This window comes from Azolla caroliniana, unplaced genomic scaffold (genome assembly GCF_043228905.1).
Source record: "Azolla caroliniana isolate FFs.n. ecotype wild unplaced genomic scaffold, voAzoCaro1.0.p SCAF_2, whole genome shotgun sequence".
In the NCBI taxonomy this organism is placed as follows: domain Eukaryota; kingdom Viridiplantae; phylum Streptophyta; class Polypodiopsida; order Salviniales; family Salviniaceae; genus Azolla; species Azolla caroliniana.
The window spans coordinates 20066097-20092079 of record NW_028230437.1 but is presented as its reverse complement, the minus strand read 5'-3'; the positions used below and the strand labels follow the sequence as shown (position 1 = coordinate 20092079).

The window sequence follows — 25983 nt, the reverse complement described above, 5'->3', positions numbered from 1 at the left end:
GGTGGTTGTGGAAGCCGGCAAGGAAATATTATGGATGAAGGACTTCATCGGAGAGCTCGGTATCCAGCAAGATGAATACCGGCTCTATTGCGACAGTCAAAGTGCCATCCACCTTGCTAAGAATGTGGCCTACCATTCCCGGACAAAGCATATCCAGCGTAGGTATCACTGGATCCGGGAAAGAGTAGATGACCAGGAGTTCGCGCTGACGAAGATCCACACGGCCGAGAACGGGTCAGATATGCTGACCAAAGTATTGATACCCGACAAGTTGGATGCATGCCGGAAGCGGATCGGACTAGTAAGACACCCCATGCCGGAGTGAAGGGGGAGTTTGTTGGGAGACAGGTCCCTCCGAATGGGAAGGGAGAAGAACAGTGCTGATGAGCAAACTCAGTGAGGAGTACCCGGCTACGGCGAGCCGGATGGTGTAGACCCGGTGAGAACCGGATGAGGGGTACCCGGCTACGGAGAGCCAGATGGTGCAGACCCGGTGAGAACCGGATGAGGAGTACCCGGCTACGGAGAGCCGGATGGTGCAGACCCGGTGAGAACCATATGAGGGGTACCCGGCTACGGAGAGCCGGATGGTGCAGACCCGGTGAGAACCGGATGAGGAGTACCCGGCTACGGAGAGCCGGATGGTGCAGACCCAGTGAGAACCAGATGAGGGGTACCTGGCTATGGAGAGCCAGATGGTGCAAACCCGGTGAGAACCGAATGAGGAGTACCCGGCTACTCAGAGCCGGATGGTGCAGACCCGGTGAGGAGTGCTCACCGGATGAAGAGACATATTCGTAAATATGTTTTCTGAGAGTCCATCGGGGCTATATTTGTAAATAGTCAGAAAGTCATATTAGTATAAATATGACTTAGGGAAAACTTATGGTAGTGTCGTTATTCTTGTTTGCACAAGATTAGAGCGTGTAACTGTGTACAGAGAGAGAGAGAGAGAGAGAGAGAGAGAGAGGAAGAGGTTGTTGCCTCTGTTGTAACCGCCGCCTGTGGCGAAGATAGAAAGCTCGAGGTTGTTGCCTCGGTGCTTTACTGTTGTACACTGTAACATAGTGATAGTTTGCAGCTTGTGGGCTGCCGTGGTTTTTTTTCCCTAGTTTGGGTTTCCACGTAAACATCTTGTGCACTCTTCTCTCACTTTTGTGTCGTGCATTCATTCCCTGTTTTCTGTGTTTTATTGTAGGCTCGGTTGTGGCCGAGCATTGTTCAAAGGGAGCGTATAGTTCCTGTCATAAGGAAGTGACTTACCGGCATCTGAAGGTGTTCGGGTGTCTCGCTTACGTCCATGTTGCAAAGGATTGGAGAGCAAAGTTGGATCCAAAGTCCCGGCCTTGCATATTCCTCGGATACGGCGATGATGAGTTCGGCTACCGAGTGTGGGATCCGATCGACAAGAAGGTTTTCCGGAGTCGAGATATTATCTTCATGGAGGACAAGACCCTTGCCTACTGGGAGTCGGAGAAGAAGATAATGAACTCTGAGTCGACCAGTAAGGATCGGTTCGAAGAGATTCAGACCTACCTGGCTAGGAGCCGGTTGACACTCGAAGAACCAGCCGATTACAGTGAGGATACCAAACTGGCAAAAGAAGGAGGGGAAGCAAAAACCGGAACCGGACAAGGCCCCGAATCGGATTCGGATGAAGAACAGACATAAGAGCCGGTTACCGAAAACCGAGGATGGAGATATCCTCTCTAGGAAAGAAGTGCCCCCCGGAGATTTCCGGATGTAGAACGTGTGTTGCTGACCGATGAGGGGGAGCCAGAAAGCTTCGAAGAAGCGAAGGATGACACCCATAGCCGCAAGTGGTTGAGTGCCATGCAGGACGAGATGGATTCCCTGCATGAGAACCACACATATGAATTGGTGGAGTTGCCGAAAAGAAAGCGGGCACTCCGGATTAAGTGGGTGTACAAGTTGAAACCGGGAGATGCCGGCAACCCCCCAAGGTACAAAGCCAGGATCGTGGTGAAGGGGTTCTGGCAGAAGAAGGGAGTGGACTTCGACGAGATATTTGCCCCGGTAGTAAAGATGACTTCCATCCGAACGGTATTGAGCATAGCGGCAAGCATGGACCTCGAGGTAGAGCAATTAGACGTGAAGACGACGTTCCTCCACGGCGACCTCGAAAAGGAGATCTACATGTAGCAACCGGAGGAATTTGTGAAGAAAGGGAAAGAGCACTTGGTTTTCTAGTTGAAGAAGAACCTATACGGTTTGAAGCATGCTCCCTAGCAATGGTACCGGAAGTTCGACTCCTTCATGACCGATCAAGGGTACCACAAGACGCAAGCCGATCACTGCGTGTTTGTGAAGAAATTTGACGGAGGAGACTTCCTGATACTCCTCCTATACGTGGATGATATGTTGATCGTCGAACAAGACCGAGTCAAGATACGGATGCTGAAGAAGGCCCTGAACCGGACCTTCTCAATGAAAGACTTGGGTTTGGCAAGACAGATATTGGGGATGCATATCATCCGGAACCGGTCAACGAAGCAATTGTGGTTGTCACAAGAGAAGTACGTGACAAAGGTGCTTCAGCAGTTCAACTTGTCAGATGCGAAATTGGTCGGATCGACATTCCCGGCAAACCGCAAGTTATCCGGTAAGCAAAGCCCGAAGACGAAAGAAGAGAAGGCGGATATGATGAAGATACCATATGCCTCTACGGTTGGGAGTTTAATGTACGCAATGGTGTGGACCCAACCGGATATCAGATACGCAGTCAAAGTGGTGAGCCAGTTTATGAGCAATCCCAGTAAGGAGCACTGGAATGTAGTAAAATGGATACTCTGATACTTGAAAGGCACCTCAACTATGTGCCTTCGATTCAGCTCCAGTAAACCCCAACTTGACGGTTTCACCGATTCGGATATGTTGGCTGATGCGGATACCAGCCGGTCAACATCGGGATATGTAATGACATATGCAGGGGGAGCTGTTTTGTGGCAGTCGAGGCTACAAAAGACGGTTGCATTGTCAACCACGGAGGCGGAGTACATGGCAGCCGTGGAAGCCGACAAGGAAATATTATGGACGAAGGACTTCATTGGAGAGCTAGGGATCCGGCAAGAGGAATATCGGCTCTACTGCGACAGTCAAAGTGCCATCCACCTTGCAAAGAACATGGCATATCATTCCAGGACGAAGCACATCCATCGGAGGTACCACTGGATCCGGGAGCGAGTGGAAGATCGAAAGTTCGTGCTGACGAAGATCCACACAGAGGACAATGGGTCAGATATGTTGACCAAGGTGCTGACGCCCGACAAGTTGGACGCATGTCGGAAGCGAATAGGACTAACCAGGCATCCCATGCCGGAGTGAAGGGGGAGTTTGTTAGGATCTCAGTCCCTCCGGATGGGATGACGAAGGCCCGGTGAGAACCAGATGATGAGTACCCGGCAAGGAAGACCCGGTGAGAACTGGATGACGCAGGCTCGGTGAGAACCTCTCACCGGATAAAGGGACATATAGGTAAATATGTTTCTGAGAGCCCATTAGGGCTATACCTGTAAATAGTCCTAATGTCATATTAGTATAAATATGACCTAGGGCAAACACTTGTTTATTATTCGTTGTTGTTGTTATTATTTGTTGTATAGAGTTATTGATTGTAACTGTTGTACAGAGCATAGCAGAGAGAGAGAGAGATACAGAGTGATTCTTTGTTGTAACCGCCGCCAGGCAAAGATTGTGAGCAAGAGGTTGTTGCCTCTGTGTTCACTTGTTGTGTTCCTCTCGACATAGTGATAGTTGGAGTTTGTGGACTCACGTGGTTTTTCCCATTTAGGGTTTTCCATGTTAACATACTGTGTACCCTCTCTCATATTGTCTGTGTGTACACCTCCATTCCCATTCTCGGTGTTCAATTCTAAACGACACGATCTGAGACTCGGTTGTGGCCGAGTAATATTTCGCGTCATATACTACAAATGTTGCACCTAACTACAAAACCATATTCTTCGCAGAACGGGGAAGCCGTACACATCGATACATGTCAGAGCCCATCCCGATATCTACCATTCGAACCATTGCTTCCATGCAACTTAGCTCGCATGCATTGAGATGTGAGACAGGGCATTGGGGCACAAGTGATGAGAGTGGCTGACTATGCACACTTTGCCCTAAACAAGTTCGAGAGTCTGAGTATCACACTTTGATACAATGCTCTATCTTTGATCATATTCGACCATGCTTTCCACATCTCTTCAATCGAGCCCAATCCTTGCATGAATTTCTCCCACAACCATGATGTACGCTCTCGATTGCAACATTCGTTGGTAAAGTTCTTGAACATCGAGAGTCGCTACTCACCTTCACACGTATCACGTGAAATGTAATATTTTTGGTCTTATAGGTCATATTTGACCTCCGAAGACGATAATATAATCTCTCTCTCTCTCTCTCTCTCTCTCTCTCTCTCTCTCTCTCTCTCTCTCTCTCTCTCTCTCTCCTCCCTCCCTCCTAGCCGTTTGTGATAACAACGACACCATCTGTTGTTGTCTACTGTCGTGTGGTGCTATCGCACTGTCGTATGCTGCCACGTTGTCGTCTACAGCCCTCTACGACCGTCTATCATTGTCTACTGCCGTTTGCGACCGTTTGCGTGCTGCACGATTTGCTGCCGCGCGGTCCTCTCTCACCGTCCATCGCCGTTGTCGGCCGTACTGTCGTGATGCCATGTTCTTTTCTTTCTTTTTCTTGATGTTGCTTGGTGTCGTGTTCTTTTCTTGACCACGCATCCTTGACCTTCGCGGTGTGTTTAGCTCCGTTGGTGGGTTCTTTTGGTGTGCTCGTCGCGTGCTACGAAATGCCGATGTGGCTGCAACATACACACAAACTCGGCTAAGTCTCGCACCTATTTATTTTATCTTTTTCTTGTTGACGCCACAATGACGTCTAAATGAGCTAAGGAACATAAGGATATACAGGATGGGGCTATAAGTAAAGAGGAATTTTTAGATATTTTTAATCGTCTAACAAAAATAGAGGTAGATATGAAAAAATGGGCGAAAGATGTTGAAACCCACAAGAAAAAAGATAGAGAGGAAAAAGATGCCCTCAAGGCCGAAATAGAGAAACTTAAAGTGGAAAACATCAACCTTAAAAAACAACTTAATGACATTGAGGTATCTTGAGAGGACGGTGAATGTCCTCCATAGAGGATATAAAAGATGAGATTAAAAACGGTAAAGTGGAAGTTAAAAATAACATAGAGTTAGCTAAAACGGGTTGGGTAAATGTGGTTAAAAGAAACATTAGAAAAGAAATAAAAGATGAAAATATTCTTAATTCCACCCGTGAAGAAGAGAAAATGTGTTAGGCCCGACACTTAAATGTGCATGTCACTGGGCTCAAGGAAGGTGCATCCCTATACGAGGATGCACAAACACTTGGGAAAATGTTAGGGTACACAGAGGCCCTACCTATCACCAAAGCTTGGAGGGCCAGACGTGACACAACTAGGAAGAGAGCCTTAGTCCTTAAATTAAAAGACTTAGACTCTCGAATCACTTTCTTTAAGAAGAGACCAATTCTTTGAGGATTGGGTGGGGACCCTATCTATCTCGATGAAGACCTCACTAAGATGCAAATTGAGCATCGCAAGAGTTGTATGCCACGAGTTATGCAAGATCGTAAAGAAGGGCATCGCACCTTTTATCGAGACGGACGAGTGATCATAAATGATCACACTACTAATTGACAGCGTGTGGCCCATGTGACAGAAAATACACTTAAGATGACCTTATGGAATTGTAACGGCGCACTCTGGACACACCCCGGCCGCCTATAGGAGATATTAAAGGTATCATATATACTTTTCTTAGTAGAAACACACCAAAGCCCAAATAGAAGACTCCCACGAGTCAAAGGATTTCGTTGGGAGCCCGCTTTTAGACAAACCTCACGTCGATGCACTACCAGGGGATCTAGAGATGTCGCAATATTGTTTTGGAGAGAGCTACATAATAGGATAGAAATACTGAGGACAAACCCAAAAGCTCATTTTATGTGGGTGAAAGTCTCCACAAGCAAGGACAAGGTAGTATTTTTCACCATTTGTTACTTCCCCCCGAAAGGCTCTCGTTATAATCTAGCTGGCGAGGCGAGATTAGTTGATGAAGGAGTGCCACATGGGCCTCCCCATAAGAACCTCTATCGGATGAAAAAATCCGATATTCTTCCCAAGGAGAAGTATTCCTTGTAGGAGACTTCAATGCGAGAACCCAATCCCGACAATGCACAGTATTTTAGATGAATAGAAACCTAGAAATGGTAAATGTCAATCCTTTAGATATAGGCACCACACGTAGATCAAAGGATCAAGGTGCGGACGCCACGAGCTTTGGCCATCATTTGCTCGAACTTGGCAGTTGGCACCCGATGGTCATATATAATGGTTTAGCCAAGTGGCTGAGCTCAAAAGAGCTCGCATGTTTCCCACATGGAGGAGGGGAAAGCACAGTTGATTATCTTATAGGACGCCCTGAAGCTACCCACATGATTAACTCCTTCCGGGTGGTCCCATGCCCTATTGGCGAAGGGCGTATTGACATCTGAAGCGGAAGTGTCGAGCTCCCCGGACATTCCAGACACGGCACATGAATTCGGGGCCCTCGTGCAATTCGGCACCACCTTCGAACTCATGGAGTTCCTGGTTACATTGCAAATCAAGGTGTCCCAACGCATGGCAGAAGAGCACGCCGAACACCAAATGATCATACACAAATATCAAGCTCAACTAGATTTAGTTAGTTAGTCAACACGCATAACTTAATAGGTTACCTAGATAGAATCTTGTTAGTGTGTTGACCTTAAAGCCTTACATAGGATTTTGTACTCGAGTGGGATACATTGTAGATCCTCCACTCCCATGTTCATTTAATATAGGACTTACACATTTGTACCTATATTCCACTCACACATTTGCACCTTTACACATGAGATGTATATATACCTCATTGTGGGTATTTTTGTATTTGATGATGCTATTGCGACAACCTCAGCAGCATCCAACTTGCGAAGAATCCCGTCTTCCATGCTCGGACAAAGCACATTGTGGTGTATTATCATTTCGTCTGTGAGCGAGTCCTCTTTGCTGAAGTCGAACTTGTGTATGTTCCGATTGATTGGCAGGTTTTCGATATCTTCACCAAACCTCTTGGCCTTGACAAGTTGCGACATTTCTCAAGTATGCTTGGCTTATAGCATCTCGACATGTTGAACTTGAGGGGGAGGAGTGAAGCCGAAAAGGAGAGACACAAAGTCCGAAAAGCCGAATCGGATGAAGACTTAGATTTCAGCACGACCGAAGAAGTCGAAACATCCGGATCGGCTGGAGAAGCCGAGGACGCATGGACAAGTGGAAGAAGATCGACTAAGTGGAGACTAGCCAGATGCAGGGGGAGCGGCCGAAAGAGAGAGCCCAAGCCAAAGCCAACTGAACCAAGGGGAGGAAGAGCCGAGAGTGGCGACAAAGCCGACCAAGGGAAGGCCAGGACCAAGACATGGGCAAATGTGGTCAAGGGTCTGAAGGAGGATGAATCGAAGACAACCGATTCAAACAAGAATTGGAACAAATCAGAACTAGTTGATTCGATTGAGGAAGGTGATTCAGAAGAGCCAAATTACATGAAGGCCAAGCAGACAAGAAGGCAGTCGAAGTCGACGTCGAGACAGAGGAGCGGACAGGTCGAGGGGCGCCAATATTGCGACAACGAGGGAGCTGACTGAGAAGGGCTTGAGTAGCAAACAAGCCGACCGTAGAGGTCGAGATGCACGGAACCTAACGAGTCAAAAAGCGTCGGACCGAAGGGGTCATGGGACATAGGACCGAACAAGACGAGCAAGGCGTCGAGACACAAGAGAGGCGGGAATGACGAACCAACTAGAGATGACACGATGGAACCTCAAGTTGAGCTTGAGGGGGAGTGTTGAGAGACAAACTCAACATGGGCCAAATGGGCTGAAGAAGCCAAGAGCTGAGAGCCAAATCGAATGGAGTTCGATTCGGGTAAGCCGAGTCGGAGGGATTTCGATAGGCCATTGGAGGCCTATATTCCTATTTTAGTAAATAGGAATATTATAGGTAGAATTAGTGTCAGGCTCATTTATGAGCATTTAAGTATTGATGCTACTTGTGTCAGCCCGCTCGTTTGGGCTTGTATAAAAAGTGCTCACCGAGCACATTGTATGTACATAGTGTTTATTATTTGAAATAGAAGTGTTGTTGTTTGCTCTCTCTGTCTCTCTCTATATCTATTCTCTGTGTTTACCTAACTGTCGAGTTCTAAGTAATCGACTGTGTACTCGCTTCGCTGTCTTTCGTACACGCTTTCGCTCACATTTTCTTTTACAGTTTTAATAAGAGCAAAGGGCAGTTGCCCTAGCTCAATTACTTTATAGCCGAACTCTGTAACCTTTGAATAATGTAGTTACAGATTTGTGCCTCTGTGTCTCTCTCCTTCACTTTGTCTTTGATCTTGATTTTGTTCATGTTGTCTTGGAACTCTTGGCCTTAATCCATTAATCTAGCTAATCTATCATCAACTTCTTGTTCTTCAACACCTAAGTGTTGTTTGTCTTCCACATATTGACGACCTTATTCACAAGACGTGCCTCTGCACTAAACCTCCAAGACAGATCTGGACCATCGCATCTTTGTCCACCGTCACATTGATGGATCCCAATGCATCACATATTTCTTGAATCTTGGTCGTGTGGTTGGTCACCGACATATCCTTTTGCCAGATATTGTTGAGCTCCTGCTAAAGTTGCAACTTGTGGGCCATGGTACTCACGACGAAAATATTTTTTAGATTCTCCCAAGCCTCCCTCCTTTGGCGTCTTTGCATCTCGGATGTAGCCCAACATCTGGTCGTGCACACATGACGCAAGGAAGTAGAGCACTCTGCTTGCTGCCTACTCCTAGGTCAGAAAGTCCTTGTGTGCAGGCTCTGGCATCACCTCGTTTGATCCATCGATATAACTCCAGTACCCATGCTCGAGTAGGTATTGGGCATCTTGTACTCTCAAGATGCGTAGTTGCTTCTGTCCAACTTCTCCGTCAGTAGAGCACCGCCCATTCCTCTGTCCATGTTGCTAGTTCTGTGTCAACAATGTTGACTGCAGAGGATAGAGTCCTAACCCTTGCGCTCTGATACCATGTAAAAGAAAAAGTGCAGAAGCTAGAGAGACATAATCGGCTGAGCCGAACACACCGTATGCAACAGTTAGATAGTTAGGTAAACACAGAGATGGAGATGTAGATATAATACACATAGAGACAACTGAGAACTACATTTCAAAAATTGAAGTGAGTCGATAACTGAGAACTATATTTCAAAAATTGTCGACTCACTACAATGTGCTCACAAAGCACCTTTTATACAAAGCCTCTGATAGTAGGTTGACAACCTTCAATGAACTCATTCAAGAGATCTGACATCTACTAGACCTATAATATTCCTATAACCTAGGTCCTATTCGGCCCTATAGCCCTACATCCTAACGACTAACAACTGATTCGACCCTATGGCCTTTTTGGCCTCTTCGACCCTTTTCGCTTCCGGTCGATCCGACTTTCGGTCTTCTGTTGAGCTTGTCATCTCAATAGGAATCGACAAGAGTCCGATTTTGGCTAAATTGGTTTAGCCTTGTCCAAACCAAACCGGTTAAGCCTTAACCGGTTTGAGAGTTTTCAAGCTTGAACCAAACAGCTTCCTAAACCAGTTAACATGGTTTGGCCAAACCGGTTTAGTAACTGCTTTAACCAAACCGTTTAAGCCTTAACCGGTTTAAGAAACAGTTTGGTTCGGCTTGAGACTTGCCAAACTAAGCTCAAACTGGCTACGGAGCCCAAGCCTGAAATGAACCGAAGCGAGCCGCTAAACAGCCAAACCGTTGAATAACGGTTTAACGGCTCTGGTGAGGTTTGAGCCGAGCCGTTGCGTACTGTTAGTTTGGTTCGGCTTTAACCAAACCGTTTAAGCCTTAACCGGTTTAAGAAACAGTTTGGTTCGGCTTGAGACTTGCCAAACTAAGCTCAAACTGGCTACGGAGCCCAAGCCTGAAATGAACCGAAGCGAACCGCTAAACAGCCAAACCGTTGAATAACGGTTTAACGGCTCTGGTGAGGTTTGAGCCGAGCCGTTGCGTACTGTTAGTAGCAGATAGACACGAGCAGGCATCTCCATCATCATCATCGTCATCATGATGGTGTTGCCCCGCCTCTCTGCCATTTCTTCATCTCCTGCTTCTTCTTCTTCTTCTTCTTCTTCTGCCACTCTTCTACTCTCTGTTTCTGCTTCTCGACCTCTCATCTCATTCCTCCACTCCCACTCCCATTCTCGACCTCGTCCCCATCCGCATCTTCTTCCTCACCCTCATCACCACCGACATAGCTCCACCTTGCTTCGATCCTCATCGAGATCTGCTATTTCACAGATTCATAGAAGTACAATATCGTTACACTCTTGGAGAAGTATAAACTGGTCCTTATTCAATAGCCCCAACATGAATCGATTGCAATCCATCAGTTCTCATGTCTCCCCTGTTTCAGGTTCGCCAGAAAATCATCTATTTTGCTTTAGAGCTAGAGTTTGTTTTCTCATATGTAGTGCTTCCTCGTATTTTTCTTCTTCTTTTTGCCGAATCCTTTTTCCTTCTTGTTGTTTTCTGAGTAGCATTGTGTTGGATTATAGTGTATTTTCCATTTTTTATCTTACATTCTTTCAGGAGATTAATGTTTCGGGTTAGGGTTTACTTTCCAATTTTTCTTCGTTTTGTTCACTTATTCACACATCTGATTTTGCCTCTTTATTTTAGACGAGGAAGGCCCAGGGTCAGGGTTTGTTTTTCCTTCTTCTTTCAGAATAGGACTAATGTTTACGGTTAGGATATGTTTTCTTCTCTTTTTCTTTCCTCACTCGTTCTTCTTTTATTTGGAAGGGTAGGAATAACTGTCTAATGTTAGGCCTCAATTTCCCTTTTTTCTAGTTTCATCCTCTTCTTCAGTGGATGAGTCAGTAATGTCTAGGGTTAGGGTCTCTTTGCCCATTTTCTTTTTAGCATATCCTTTTAAAGAGCAATGCTATAGTTTCTTTGTTTGTGATGTATGCTATCGTTTGCATTCCTAATGATTTAGAGCAAAAAAGAAGAAGTCCATAAGTATGTAAGAGTTTCTATAATGAATACAACATTAAACCTGTTGCATATGAAATTTGAACCCATGGCTGTAATGTTGCAAAGCATTAGCTTTACCATTGCACCATCCAGTTTATATATATTTGAAATTTCGAATTTCAGTTCTAAGGTAAACATTGTTGAATCTATAATCAGTCATTGTGGAGACATTTGAAAGTTTCGTGTATGATGCATAAAAGCAATGGTCTCACATAATACATCATCACTTATTTTCTTCTTGTTCACTTTGTTGTTAATCTTCTTTAGGAGAGGAGTAATGGTTAAGTGTAGGTTTTTTCCCCTGTTTTTTTAACATTCTGCTTCTTATTTGTTCTCCTTCAGCAGAGGATGAAGAGAATGCTTTAGGTTATCGGCTTCCACCTCTTGAGATTCAAGAGATAGTTGATGCTCCTCCGACACCAGCACTTTCTTTTTCCCCTCAAAGGGACAAGATATTGTTTCTCAAACGAAGATCTCTGCCAACTCTCTCAGACCTTGCCGTCTCGGAACTCAAGCTAGGGGGATTGCGATTAGATGCCAATAGCAACACAAGGAGCCGAATGTAAGTAAAGGAACTATATTTACATACATTTGCAGCTAATCGATGTGAGTTTTAAAGCCTGTCAATGTGTGTTTAACATCTCATAACCCTCTGTCATTTGTATAGAATCATCGTGGTTTTTATAGAATCATAATTTTGTATTTTAAGTTTTTGCAGCCTGTTGATTGAGTTTAAATCCTTGCAGATCCATCGCTTGAGTTTAATTCCTTGTTGTGGCCTTCATTGATGCTTAATCCTGGCAACTTTTGATATTTTACTCAAATCTTGGTGACTTTTTAATATCGTGTTAAAATACTTGTAGCTATTTGTCATCGTGTATAAATCCTTCAAGCACATTGATCAAGTTTTTAAATTGTAGTCCTCGCAGATTGTGTTGCTACATTTAAATACTTAGTGTGTACCAATTTATCAAAATCATTTATGGCTTTTAGCATTGTGCTGAAACCATTTGCAGCTCTTATCATTGTTTTAAAATCCTTGTAGGTTTTATCATTGAAATCCAGTGTTTGAATGAAATTAAAACACCATAAAGTAAAAAGAAGACTTCAGTCATTCTTTATAAAAGCATTCCTAGTGACTCGGAGGACCCTAGCTTCCTCCATAGCTCTATTGCCAAGTTAAACTTGAACCCCTACATTAGAGGACCTGAAATTTATATTTGTATTGAGGCTGGCTAGACACTCTGTACCCATGCTATCATGTAACTTTGTCTTGATATTATTTTGAATTCTTAATCCATCCTTACATGTATCCTCTACTAGAACATTACATTTATATGATATGTGACAAGGCTCACAAACCCTCATATGTTAGTTGATGGGGGCATTGGTGCTAATAGAGGATCAAGTTCCCTGCAAGTTTGATATTTCCAATCATATGTGGTATTATCTAACAATAGTTTTTTGGCCTGTTTTTTTTGGAAATGTTAGTTACTTGTTAAGTATGTAGATTATGTATAACATTTAAAATGACAGATCTAAAATGTAGAATAAGTTGATACCTCAGAGGTAATCTTAAAACAATTCCTCAATGAACGTTTTATCTCTATAAAACAACATAAGTTTATCCAATTCATGACCACTAAAACTTGTAGGCAGATTTCCTGGAGGATAGCAAGAGAGAATTTCCTGGCATGGTGAGGTAGAGCTATCTTCAAACCTCTCCTTTAAATCATCAAATGTGATGAGATAAATGGTTTTTGATAGACAATAACAAAATCAAAATCACTTCATGAAGAAAAAGAGGAATCCCTTTGGTGTGGTTGAATATTGCTTTTAAAAAGGATAGTAGGCAAAACAAGTATCCATTATCTGGTTCATAATCAGAAGGATATCGAAACCCATTGAATCATCCTTTTGGCTGCTCATATCTACGTCAGGTTCTACAAAGTCTACGAGGCCACAAATCTTAGATCCACAATGCCTAGAGTTGATTTGACATTGACATGTGTTTTCTCAACATGCATCTAGGAAAATTAATGTCAACTTTCCTAAATTATCATATAGGTCAGCCAAGAGAAATAAGCTTACTATTTCCTAAATGAAATAGTATGAGATTGTCATTATCAAAGAATTCGATAAGAGGGTTTAATTACTTACCAAAATGTTTCTTAAGACTAATAACCTATTCAACCTTTAAATCAAAAGAATTTTCTCAAATTGAATGATGGAGCATTCAAATGGCTCTTGTAATTCTTTTTACTTTTATACACTTGTCGACAACGAGGAGCAACTCTCTATATTCTCTGATGAACAATGATTTGTGTGAAGGGCTACACAATGCATAGTTATGAAAGGACAATCAACTGCCATCCTAGTTCCAATTCTTGATTGTTTTTTATCGTTACACTTGCCCAATCTGTTCCTAATGCAACAGACTTCTTGAATCAAATGCTCTCTTCCAAAAATGTCGTTAAAGAACCATGCATAACATCCATTATTCTTAAAAAAGATGCATCAGGATTATCATTGTGTTCGTTATCGGTTTATTCATTCATCATGATTCCAAAACATAGAGATATTTTTACCCTTTCTACCACTGAAATGAAATTGATACAACTCTCATTGTTTTTGTAGATTTGGGGTTTTCTCCCTCTTAAAATTAAAGCACAGCATCTTATTTGTTTAATTGAATACCATCATGAGCAAGAAAGTATGCAATCTGAAATAATTTAGTTGTTTCACCTTAACATGTCATTTTTTTGCATGTCTACATCTATGCTACTTTTCGAGATCAAGAAAATTTGTGATGCTGTATATATTCAAGAGTGTACATGTCCACTAATGGCACTATGTTTTTGTTTATTGTATCTAAAATGGCAATTTCACCTTTACATTTAGTGTCGTCCTTACACATGACATAATAAATTCGTGCTGTATCTATGTGAAATTCTACCAAATGAAATTCTCCTGTCCAACTAGTACACCAGGCAAACCTTACTTTCCTCCAACAGGTGTCTAGTTTGTCTACAGTGTACTGTGTTTTCTACTAAATAAATTTCATCACAAGTTCTTTTACCATCTTTATTATGTTTGTCCATGTGTTTTGTTTATCCTTTGAAGCCGAGTAAAGAATATGGTGCTGCAATGAGAAATCAAGCCATTATAAGCTGTCTGAATCTGATCATATCGCATAAACATGTCATGCATACTGAATTGTGTGGCCACCAGATTAATACATACATTTATTTACAAACTTCAATACATTCTGACAATTTTAAGAATTTGGGACACCACACTACTATAGTGTTGAAAGGTTCTAGGAAATTTGTTAGCTACTGTTTGATTTTTATTAGCGAACTTTATGGTGCTCACCTATAACCCATATGCTAGTGGCCAATTCCTCGAATTGGGAATCTCGAACTAAAATAGTAGCTATTAGCAAGTTGCAGAGAGTGCAGGTTTGGAAGCATAGAGATCACTTAAAATTAATGCTGGATCAGAAGTCCTGTAAGCACCTGAAGGAGTCTTGATTTCTCATTCCTTCTAAACTATAATTCTAGTGAGGCTTGAGTCAACATTAATTTCCGACATACCAGTAATCGAGTTTCAATCCTTGCAGCTTTTATCATGTGTGCTCAAATCCTGACAATTTAGATTCTTTTGGCTTTTGTCATTGACTATAAATGAACTATCGTTGTTTTTTTGTTCACCTATTTGAAAATACATGGTTTTGCAGGTCTTTCTACACTGGAATTACTGTTCACTCTCTTTTGGAAGATGGTAGCTTAGGTGAAGAACTAGAAATTGTGGGGCTCCCAGAATCAGTGAAAATCAACTTTATATCATGGTATACTATACTAAACCCTTTTTTGTGTGATGCAACCTTCTCGTAGTACATCACCATTGTGTACTGGACTCTTTCTTTCTGTTGAGTACATCATAGCTCAAGAATATCCCAATATTTTAACTCTTATTTATCTGCCAAATGCAGGTCAAAAGATGGTCGCCACTTGGCATTTGGTGTGCGAGGAGGAAACCAGGTTTGTGAGAAAGAGTTTATAAAGTGTAATCTAACTTTCATCATCTGCAAGCATTCTAATAACATGCCTATCTAGGAAGAAGATGGGTCCAGTATGCTGAGCTTATGGGTAGCAGAAATCTCTACTGGACAAGCTCGAAAGCTTTTTGGCCCACCTGAACTTAGCCTGAATACAATTTTCGATTCGTGAGTTTTTTAATCTTTTAATTCTTAACCCAACATGAAACAGATTTCACATGCTTATCTGAATATGAATTATAAGTTGTGAGTTTTTATTCCAAACATCAGGGAACAAACAGATTTCACACATGTAATATACAAAATTGCAGATACACATGGCTAGATGACTCAACTTTGCTTGCATTTACGGTTCCGAGCAACCGAGGGGAAGTACCAAAGAAGCCCAGAATTCCAAGCAGTCCAAAGATACAAACAAACGAAGTGGGAAAAGTTGTTCAAGCTCGCACATATCAAGATCTTTTAAAAGATAAGCACGACGAAGATTTGTTTGACTATTATGCTACTTCACAACTTGTCCTTGTCTCTTTGGATGGCGTTGTAACACCATTTCAGTCACCGGCAATCTACACTTCTGTTGAGCCATCGCCTGACGGAAAATATCTTCTTGTATCAACAATACAGAAGCCTTATTCATTCACAGTCCCATGTGGACGGTTTCCACAGAAGACTGAGCTATGGCGAAAGACTGGGGAATTTGTGAGAGAGATTTGCAGTCTTCCTCTTGCAGAAGATATTCCAATAGCATTCAACAGTGTTAGGAAAGGGAAGCGATCTGTTGGGTGGCGATCAGACAAGGAGTCATCGCTTTATTGGTCAGTTATTGGCCTGTGTTGCTCTATATTTGTTGGCCTCTTTAGACATGAAGTGCTTCTTTTTGCAAATACAAGAGAAGTAATTTGTAGTGCAAGTTGAAAATGTGTAAGTAAGGGAGTGTTAATTTTCAGTCATTTGGGATTGTATATCCCTCTGGCTTTGTGTGTTTTTGAACTAGGGTTGAGACACAAGATGGCGGAGATGCAAGAGTTGAGGTTTCACCTCGTGATATTATATACACTCAGAATGCAGAATCAGAAAGTGATGAAGATGTGAAAATACTTCATCAGCTTGATTTACGTTATGGGTATGAAGCTTTTAAGCTATCCTGGAGAACTGATGTCTATTTCCTTTAAATGTTTTCATTTCAGCTTGTTCTTTGTAGGGGAATTGTTTGGGGAGATGATTCATTTGCATTAGTGTATGAATCATGGTATAAGACAAGGAAGACAAGGACCTGGATAATTTCTCCCGAAATCAAGCAAGAGCCACACATTTTGTTTGACAGATCATCAGAGGATGCTTATTCTAATCCTGGTTCACCAATGTTGAGAAGAACATCACTTGGAACATACGTCCTTGCATGGGTTCGAAAGAATGATGGAAAGAAGTACTTGCTTCTGAATGGGAATGGGGCCACTCCTGAGGGAGATATTCCCTTCCTTGATCTTTTAGATCCGTATGTAATTTCAACCCAGTTCCAGTGTCATCTGCTTTTTAACTGAGATATTTGTAGGCACTTCCTGATTTGATTATTTCTTTATATTGCAGCCACACAAAGGAAAAAGAGCGCATTTGGCAAAGCCCCAAAGAAAAATACTATGAATCAGTGGTTTCACTCATGTCTGATTATTCTGATTCTGATCTAGAATATGATGGACTCAAAATCTTGTTTTCAAAAGAGTCACAGACAGAACGCCCTCAGTACTTCATGCTATACTGGCCAGATCACAGGGTAAAGCAAATAACCAACTTTCCACATCCATATCCGCAGTTAGTTGACCTGAAGAAAGAACTTATAAAGTACTCAAGAGAAGATGGTGTGCAACTCAGTGCAATACTTTATACTCCTCCACAATATGAACCAACAAAGGATGGCCCTTTGCCGCTTCTGGTGTGGTCATATCCCGGGGAATTTAAAAACAAAGATATGGCAGGGCAAATTCGTGGTTCACCCAACGAGTTTGCAGGTATTGGAGCAACTTCGCCTCTCTTGTGGCTGGCCAGAGGGTGAGTATCAATCATTAACAATATTTTCATTTGATCGTAAACTCGTTTTACTTTCCACTGGTATTATTGAGGCTCCCCTGTTTAATATATAGATTTGCAGTATTAGATGGGCCTACAATTCCAATTGTTGGAGAGGGAAATGAAGAGGCGAATGACAGGTCTTTATCACACATTTTTCCTTTAAAATGAAGAAGCTCCACTCTTTGCAGAGATGTTCCCTTGAATGTTGCACACTCTGTTTGCAGGTATGTTGAGCAGCTTGTGGCTAGTGCTGAGGCTGCAGTCAATGAAGTCATTCAGAGAGGGGTATGTATGATTTGTCTTAGGATATATGCCAGACTTCTAAATTTGAGTGAGACTTTCTGTTATGATTAATCTTAACATTATTCTATCTTTTAAGGAATATTCTTATTTCTTATTGACTTTATTAGGTAGCTCGAGCAGGGTGTGTAGCTGTTGGTGGTCATTCATATGGGGCGTTTATGACAGCTAATTTGCTCGCACATGCTCCCCACTTGTTTTGTTGTGGTATTGCTCGTGCTGGTGCATACAATCGAACCTTGACTCCCTTCGGATTTCAGGTGAGAAAAGATACATCGATGATCCAAAACAGCTAGAGCAAAATGAAGAAATACAACCAAATTTCATACAATCACTAAGGGAAGACCTGAAATAACATGAATATTTTATATAAAGCAGTCTGTGATGAGTTTCACAGTTTTTCCTTAGATTAGTAGGTTAGGTTTTGGAGACATTCAATTTGAGACTGTCATTTAGTAACAACCTGACAACAATCAATCATCTGAATTTTTTTTATCTTAATCTCTCCTGGATCTCAGCCAATTATCTCCTTATGGTCTACAGCCAGGGTCTTTTTGATAGAGAATTATCTCTTCTTTGATGCAGTTCTGTCTCAACATAGAGCTCATGGTCATGGTATCTTAATACAATGATGTGAAGAATACAAGCACTTGTGTTTATTCTCCAACCATAAATATTTATGAAGTATTTATGTTTTTATGTGATGATATTTTGGAGCTGAATCAGCTCTCTCCTGGATCTCAGCCATTATCTCATTGTGGCCTCTTGCCAGGATTCTTTAGATGGAGAATTATATGATAATATAATTCTCCTGAATCAGGGCTCTCCTGGATCTCCTTTATCTCCTTGTGGCCTTTAACCAGGATTCTTTAGATGGAGAATTAATATAATGACATAATTCTCCTGAATCAGCACTCTCCTGGATCTCAGCCATTATCTTCTTGTGGCCTCCATCCAGGAACTCTTCTTTGCTGCAGTTTTTCTTGACATAGAGATCATGGTTGTGATGTCTCCTCGTAGCAAGAGGTTTTTCATTCTCTCCGCTTAATCAGCTCTCGAGTCTTAAAACGAACTGTGATGATGCTGCAGAATGAGGAGAGGACTCTATGGGAAGCACCACAAACATATATCAGCATGAGTCCATTTATGTTGGCCAACAAAATAAAGAAACCTCTTCTTCTAATTCATGGAGAGGAGGACAGCAATTCAGGAACACTAACTTTGCAGGTATAGTGCCATTATATTGCATCATTCTGTTGCTTTTATAGAAAAAAGAACAAATACAATAACGAACAAAAGAGAAGCCTTAAAAAACATACTTTTTAGTATAATTTGTGTATGGTGCCACTGCAATCATATGGCTTTTCTTGTTTTCAGTCAGAAAGATTTTATGCTGCTTTGAAAGGTCATGGTGTGCCGTGTCGTCTTGTTATTCTTCCACTGGAAAGCCATGGTTTCAGTGCAAGGGAGAGTATCATGCATGTGCTGTGGGAGATGGATAGGTGGTTGGAGAAGCACTTTCAGTGCAACAATTACCCAACCATCACAAATCCAGAGACTAAACCCAGTGCAGATGGTTCGTCAGCATTGGGCATGGAACGTAAAGAGGTACCACACCTTGAATTAGAGAGGGTTTACACAAGGAATCCCATCTCTTCATTATAACACAAATACCATGATAAGAATTGTAGTATTATACTATTCAGAAATGTATGAAAAGGTAATTCTCCTTCATACATAATATAAAAAAATTCTTTCTCGGCTCCCCCCTTCTCTATTTTTTAGTGGCTGAGGAAATCTTATTTGCTTTGTAAGTGGCATTTTTTTCACTCAGTTCACAAGAGTGAAATCTCTCAACATTTATTGGTGTATGAAGGCCCTTTAAATGAACATTTATTGATAATCTCAACTTACCAAAGCATATTGCAGATGTCTTGCTTTGCTGTGTATATCTGTATCCTATCTTTTACACATTGAGTTTTTTCTTTCATACAATTCTCACCTTTTTGGATGCGCAGTTTTTTGTAATGATAAACAAGGACTAAAACCTCAATTAATTGCTGGTAGGGATACTAAAAGTGAACAAATTATGAATCATCAGAGGGATGGACGTGAACATAATATTTCAATCTGTAATGAATAAATTTATGGACTCAAAAAGCAAATGCAGTAGTCAAAAACGAAATGGGGAACAATAAATTTCTGATTATAATGTCTATACGAACAAACTCAAGCAAGGATAAGTCCTGAGTCAAACAACGTGCTGTTAAAGCTTTGGTGGAATCATGGAAACCAACTTTAGCTTTAAAGAAATTGTGGAAGTTCTTGTAAGTGTATCAGATCTTGAGGCATTTATCGTTTTCTCAAATAAAATGCTGGCAAGGCTTGCTGCAATGATGTAAACCAATTAAGCTTTTGAGAAAAAAATTTGGTAAAAATTAAGTCTAGAAAACACAGAAAGAATAACTTGAGGAAGGATCACAATGTCTTCCTCAATAAAAATACTGGTAAAGTTTGCTGCAAAGTTATAGAAATCATGGAGTTAACTTCTGTAAATTATTTTCCCACTCTTTAGAATTTAATTTGCCAGGCATATTAGGAGCCAATAAACACTCAGCTCAATGAATGAAGGTTATTTCGAGCTCATAAAAATTGGAGTCGACTTCAATTGCACTGCAAAGGTCTCAAAAATCTCTCTTAAAAGTACCTGAAATTCTACCTTCTCAATTTCACCACTCTTGTCCACATCACACAACGAGAACAATTCATTATAAAGTTGTTCCATATGCTCATTAGAGTCTTTTGAAGGCAAGCCCCATTCTTCACCTCTCGTCTCGAGAAGAAGTTTTAGTTCATTTTTGTCAAGCATTCCGTCCTTGTTAGTATCAAACTCGTCAAACATGTTGTCTGCTACCTTGGAAAAGCGTTCTCCATCATCTAGCAACTGTAGTCATTCAAAATTATAGTAGCAAGTTTAGCTATAAAGCTACACCTCTTCAACCAGTTGTTACAACGCTAAATACCTCTTCGGTTTTTCCAGATTATTTAAGGATTTTTGAGTTGCTAACCTAATACCACTTCGATTTTTACAGATTATTTAAGGAGTTTTTAGTTGAAAGAGAAAAACTTTCAACTTCAATCCATTTTTCTTTTTGATGTCCATTCTAAACACCATAGTAGATAGTAGTCATGCAATGAATGGCAAACTATTGGAAATGTTATATTCTTTCGAATATCTGCATGTTTTCATTCGAAATTTCCAGCTTGTTGGATACAGTTGGCATTACATGCGATAAAAAAATGTTGAAATCCATTGAACCTAGACTATATTTTTGCCATGGATTTGGTAACCTCATTCTTCCCCAGAAAATATTTAGTGGCTGGCCTAACACCAATCTCTATTGACCATAATATATAATATGTCCTCAGTTACAGCTATTGCTTGTTTCACTAAACTCCTCATTTTAATATGCTTCCATAATTGTAGGCCAACCTTTCTTCTATTTTCATCATTGTATTGGAATTTATTATTTCTACAGATTTTAACTTGAGATAAACATTATGGTAAAAAAACTATATAAATTCATGTGCAATAGAACGATTTACCTTCTGTATTTGAAATCCATTGTTCACGTTCAGATCTAATGTAACCGCAATTGGATTTACTGTAAGAGCTTCTGCAAGATCTTCAAGAATTGCTTGAAGAAGCTCAGCAAATCGTGCTTGACCTATATCTACTTCCTCTCCAGAAAGATGCTTTTTCAAGATGGATGAAATCACAGTTTCTGCTTCTATTGTTGCTGCAAAGTCCCAAAAGCAGAAATTGGGTTTGTTTTCCAAAAAGAACCAGAATCCTTTTTTTTGTTAGATTAGATTATACATACATTATAATATGCACGAAGAACATGGAGAAAGACAAAAATTACAAAACACAAGAAGAAAAGGATAACCAGTATGCCAAAACAATGAGAAATTTATAAGAACCTAATGAAAAGGTTCTTAACCTGATGGATCAGGAACACCCATCTCCAATCCCATGTTTTGCAATGCTGTGCGGAATGCATTTGAACTAATCTTCCCACTGTCCTCTACATCCAAATCTGTAAATATGTTCTCTGCAAGCATTGCGAAATCATCCTCATCCTCCAATGATGCTTTTATAGCAGATCCATCCATAATCGACACAACCAATGGATTTTCTGTTTAAAAAAATCCGCAAAAAATCGATTTATTTTCAAAATCAAGCAAGTAGAAAGTAGATCTTTAACAAAAACAAAGGAATCATATAAAAGGTTGCAATTCCACTTTGATAATGCATATTATTTAAACTCTATCATCAATATTTTGGCCAGTTAGGGGCTTTCCCTTTCCCAGATACAGGATTCGTCCATCAGAATGAGGGAAAAGCTTTTATACCTAAAGTGCGTTTGGTGTTCCCATGCACAAGTGAAGCACATTGAAATTTAATATCACTATTCTTGGGAAATGGATTTAGAAAACAATATCGCGACGCTAAATTTTCTGTCCTTATGGACAACAAACTTGTCGCCATCTTCACAAGAGGCGTTGGGTGGGAACTCAGGAAAACCATCTGCTTAACTACTCACCAAGATGAGAATGGGTCAGAACAAAGAGCAGATGAAAGAAAGAGAATGTCCACTTGATGGACGTACATAGCACTTCATAAAGAGAAATATTTCTCTATGTTAAGGCTACACTTAGCTGTTAGTATTAGCCAGTGACCTTGGTTTGAAATACAACCCGTTTACGACATGATATCGTGGAAAGTGGGGCCTAAACTAACATGAACTTTTGCTCTTCAAACCATGTAGTCCAAAAAGCCCATCTGAACGTGTGGAAACTGGAAAGTCAGAGTTGAATGAATGCATGCCTTTTATTCTTCAAGATGTATTTTATGAACCCATAAACTTGCATCAAAACCTTTACAGAATGATCTTTGTGGCAGGCTCCAAACTGTATTTTTATTAACTGATAGACCTGGATTCAAATCTTACCAATGTTACTACATGATCACGTGGGATGTAGGGATTGATTGAGAAAATGATCGTAATGGTTGAAGAAATGACCTTCTGGATCTCCTTACCAAATTACCTAAAAGACTGAGGTACATATTTATGATCTCTCCACCAACATTTTGGGTTTAAGTTAACCAGTTTTGGGTTTTAGGGATATTTTATTATCATCTCTCTGTCTCGCATACACATACACATAAGTAGATCATCACAATCAAATGTGAATCTCCATTAAGTTACCTTGCAAAGAACAGACTATAGATCGAAGAAGATCGCCTAATTTCGATGCAAAGGTAGGACGATCCATCATGACGACATTGTTCTTCTTCTTATCATCATCCTCACCATCGCCATGAAAAAGGAGATTCATTTGTGTGCTTTGAAGAGCCTCATCCATAATCTTTGATGGGATCTCAGTTCCACCATTAGCTTGATTGATGAGAGACATGGCGACAGAAAGGAATTGGGAAGAATCCACCATGTCTTCGTCCCCTTGTTGTTGCTTGTGTTCCACTTGATTATTAGAGCCATGGTGGCCTCGAGCTTCATCAAATATATGGTCAAATTGCGGATCTTCATCATAGATGGAGGAGAGAAGAGAAGCTATCTGAGAACCATCAATTAATCTCAGCCCTGAAGACATAGCTCTCTTTCTCTCTCTCTCTCTCTCTTTCTTTCTCTCTCTGACTCTGTCTCTCTCTCGTTGTGTATTCAAAATCTCTTACAAATACATACTCCTGAGCTTTTTTCCTTTATTTCATGGATGCCCCTCAGTTTTCTTTATCTCTTAGGTGCCCTTCTTCAACACAATGGAGATGTGTGCTAATCTTCAGACTTCCATTCACCCGGCTCATTCGGAGACATGGCCAAAAACTTATCAGCTTTTGGAGAAGAGAATACCATAAAACTCCTTGGGATCGAAGGGCCTTCTGTATCTTTCTTGGATAACCCTTCTAACAAATCATTGTTGAATTCATCTCACTATGGTCCCATAGATCACACATAATAAGTGATGTGAGAAGTATTGTCTGCTCCACGTAAACCCCGATTGGTTAGCAAGATCATTAGTTCATGTATCGTGATGATTCAGGTGTTGTGTTGAATAGCATGGGTAAGTTTCTTTGTAGATATGTAGGCGTTATTACCCAAATGCCACTCACCTTTACCAAAATCCCTAATTGGGTTTTTGAGAATTTATTAAAATAGACTAATATTTTGGGAATTATAAGTTATAACATAATTGTGTGGTTTTTTGATAAATTGTCAATGCTTCTTTTTTTAAAGAAGATTCTATGACCGTTCGTTTATGAATAAATGGGCATTTGTATAAAAAGGCGAATGTTTTTATCATGATTTACTATTAATCCTCGGCGTTTTGGCCCTACATCTCAAATAATTCAACAAATAAAAAGGTCATTATCACATTCAATTGTGTGCATAGTGTGGTATTGTAGTTCCTTCTTATGTTCATTTGATCCATTTCTTTGGTGGAGTATGCTTTGTTTGCATGAGCTTTCCAACAAGGGCTTCTCTAAGTTGGTGAATAAGATTTCATTTTTGAGAAAACAAAGAGCAATTGGGCATATGAATAGCTATAAATTATAGTATTTATTCAATGAAATTGTCATGCATTTTTCTTGTGATGTGTTAATTCATCAAACATTTTCAAAGAAACAAGGAGAAGATTATATTGTGCTATGCACGTAATATCTTGTTTGTATTTTTTTATTCTTTGAAATTTTCATTTTCTGGTATTCTAGTACTTTTGATTCTTACTTTATTATTCCCTAAACTCAATTTTATCTTGGTTTATTAATATTATTCTTCAGTTTCTTTGAAATTATTTACTTTTAAGTTAGTTTAATTTTGTTTAAAGGAAGCTCTCTCCAATGTCAATCCTCACGCATTAACATTGTTTTCTTTGGCTCAATATTATTTCCTTTTATTTGTTTGGGAATGTCGATGGTGTGTTTTTCCTCCGTTAAGAAAGGAAGGAATTTGGTGGAAGGAACATAATTGTTACCAAGATGTCCAAATAAAATGTTTAGACATCTTGATTATGTATTGGGATGAAATGTGACAAGGAATGCAATTATCATTTATTGACATGGTAATAGTAGATATTATATGATTCTTGGAAGAAATGGTGGTTTAGGGTTTAGCGAATGATATATCAACGCGATCGCAGAGATGACAGAGTAGCGGGAGCTACCTACACATAGGCATTGGAGTGAAAGGAGTGTAGAGACAGGAGGGAGAGGAAAGACATATTTGGAGCTGACAACGATGAGAGTGGTTGCTAGAATGAAGGAATGACTACTAGGAGACCGGGTCGGCCAATGAAAGCACTTGACAGGTCTTCGGCAACAGCGGGTAGAATGTTAGGAAGGTGTTAGATGCTCATTACGCAAGAGCAAAACAATGAGAGTGGCGGTGATCTTTTGGAGACAGGGATGGTCAAGCTTCCTCTAGTTGAAATAGTAGGAACAAGTATAGATCCAGACCCGAAGCAGATAGGCGAGGAGCCGAACACGATACATGCAGAAACGAATATCAAGGAAGCCATGGACAATGTCATGGTGGAACAAGACGATAACGACATTGGTCCAATCCCAGAGAAGGCGATGGAGGAGGTCATCGATGACAGAAAAGGAAGGATATCGACCTTTATCTTTCTCCTGCAGAGAATCAAAGGATGGCAGAAGAAGTGGGTAGGTTGAAGTGTTCGTTGTTCATATGACGGTTGTATTAGATAGGGTCGTAAATCAACAAGCAAAATAGACTCTAATGATACATAGAAGAAAAATAAACTGAAAACAATAAAATACACATTACACAAGATTTATGTGGAAACCCTAAAACAGGGAAAACCACAGACCAACAAACTTTCACTATGATGAGAGGGAAGTACAAGAGAAAGGTTACAAGTCTTTGAAAAAAAATAGAGAATGTTATGAACTCATGCATGAAATGAGTCATGCTATATCTATTTTAGTCTTAAGCTTTAGTTAACAAGACTTCATGATGTAAATAGTATCCATGCATCCCATCATCTTGTGGGTCATAAACTCATGTATCTCAATCATTTTGGATGTATTGAGAAGAGCATAGCCTATGAGCTCTATCTAGAGATTATCTTGATATGTGATTAGTGATCTTGATTAATATCTAATCACTCTTTGATCTTGCTTAATAGTCTATTCTATAACACATTATCAGCACGATTAGCCTCTACCATAGCAATTAATTATTCTCTTTTACAAATCTACCTTATTCTCTTATACAACTCTCTAGAAGCAACGCAAAGCCCGCTTTGAT

At 40.6% G+C, this 25983-nt stretch overlaps 2 protein-coding genes across 3 annotated transcripts; one reads left to right on the top strand and one right to left on the bottom strand.

Annotated features, from left to right (window-relative positions):
• The first annotated feature begins 10216 nt into the window (after nucleotides 1-10216).
• LOC147867522 (Prolyl oligopeptidase family protein) lies at nucleotides 10217-19541 on the top strand. 2 transcript variants are annotated; one of them, XM_087315312.1, is made up of 14 exons: nucleotides 10217-10582; nucleotides 11551-11767; nucleotides 14945-15055; nucleotides 15200-15248; nucleotides 15324-15433; nucleotides 15577-16080; nucleotides 16260-16388; nucleotides 16467-16760; nucleotides 16853-17311; nucleotides 17404-17469; nucleotides 17557-17617; nucleotides 17743-17892; nucleotides 18722-18859; nucleotides 19010-19541. In XM_087315312.1, the coding sequence occupies exons 1-14, from the start codon at nucleotides 10234-10236 to the stop codon at nucleotides 19295-19297; spliced, it is 2925 nt and encodes a 974-aa protein (XP_087171438.1). In that variant the 5' UTR covers nucleotides 10217-10233; the 3' UTR covers nucleotides 19298-19541. The 2 variants fall into 2 exon arrangements, with proteins under 2 accessions (XP_087171438.1, XP_087171436.1); XM_087315310.1 differs by having other exon boundaries at nucleotides 11548-11767.
• A 423-nt stretch (nucleotides 19542-19964) lies between these two features.
• LOC147867521 (uncharacterized) lies at nucleotides 19965-23369 on the bottom strand. The gene is made up of 4 exons (XM_087315309.1): nucleotides 22906-23369; nucleotides 21637-21831; nucleotides 21239-21432; nucleotides 19965-20576 (listed from the first exon to the last, which is right to left on the bottom strand). The coding sequence occupies exons 1-4, from the start codon at nucleotides 23306-23308 to the stop codon at nucleotides 20265-20267; spliced, it is 1104 nt and encodes a 367-aa protein (XP_087171435.1). The 5' UTR covers nucleotides 23309-23369; the 3' UTR covers nucleotides 19965-20264.
• Between the last annotated feature and the right edge of the window lie 2614 nt (nucleotides 23370-25983).

Excerpts from the sequence above, each read along its gene's own strand:
- LOC147867522 (XM_087315310.1), top strand. The coding sequence starts at position 10,234 with ATGATGGTGTTGCCCCGCCTCTCTGCCATTTCTTCATCTCCTGCTTCT. Across the intron at positions 16,389-16,466 it reads CAGCTTGATTTACGTTATGG|GGGAATTGTTTGGGGAGATG; the intron begins GTATGAAGCTTT and ends TGTTCTTTGTAG. Across the intron at positions 17,312-17,403 it reads CTCTTGTGGCTGGCCAGAGG|ATTTGCAGTATTAGATGGGC; the intron begins GTGAGTATCAAT and ends TTTAATATATAG.
- LOC147867521 (XM_087315309.1), bottom strand. The coding sequence starts at position 23,308 with ATGTCTTCAGGGCTGAGATTAATTGATGGTTCTCAGATAGCTTCTCTT. Across the intron at positions 21,832-22,905 it reads TATAGTCTGTTCTTTGCAAG|AAAATCCATTGGTTGTGTCG; the intron begins GTAACTTAATGG and ends TTTTTTAAACAG. Across the intron at positions 20,577-21,238 it reads ATGGATTTCAAATACAGAAG|TTGCTAGATGATGGAGAACG; the intron begins GTAAATCGTTCT and ends GAATGACTACAG.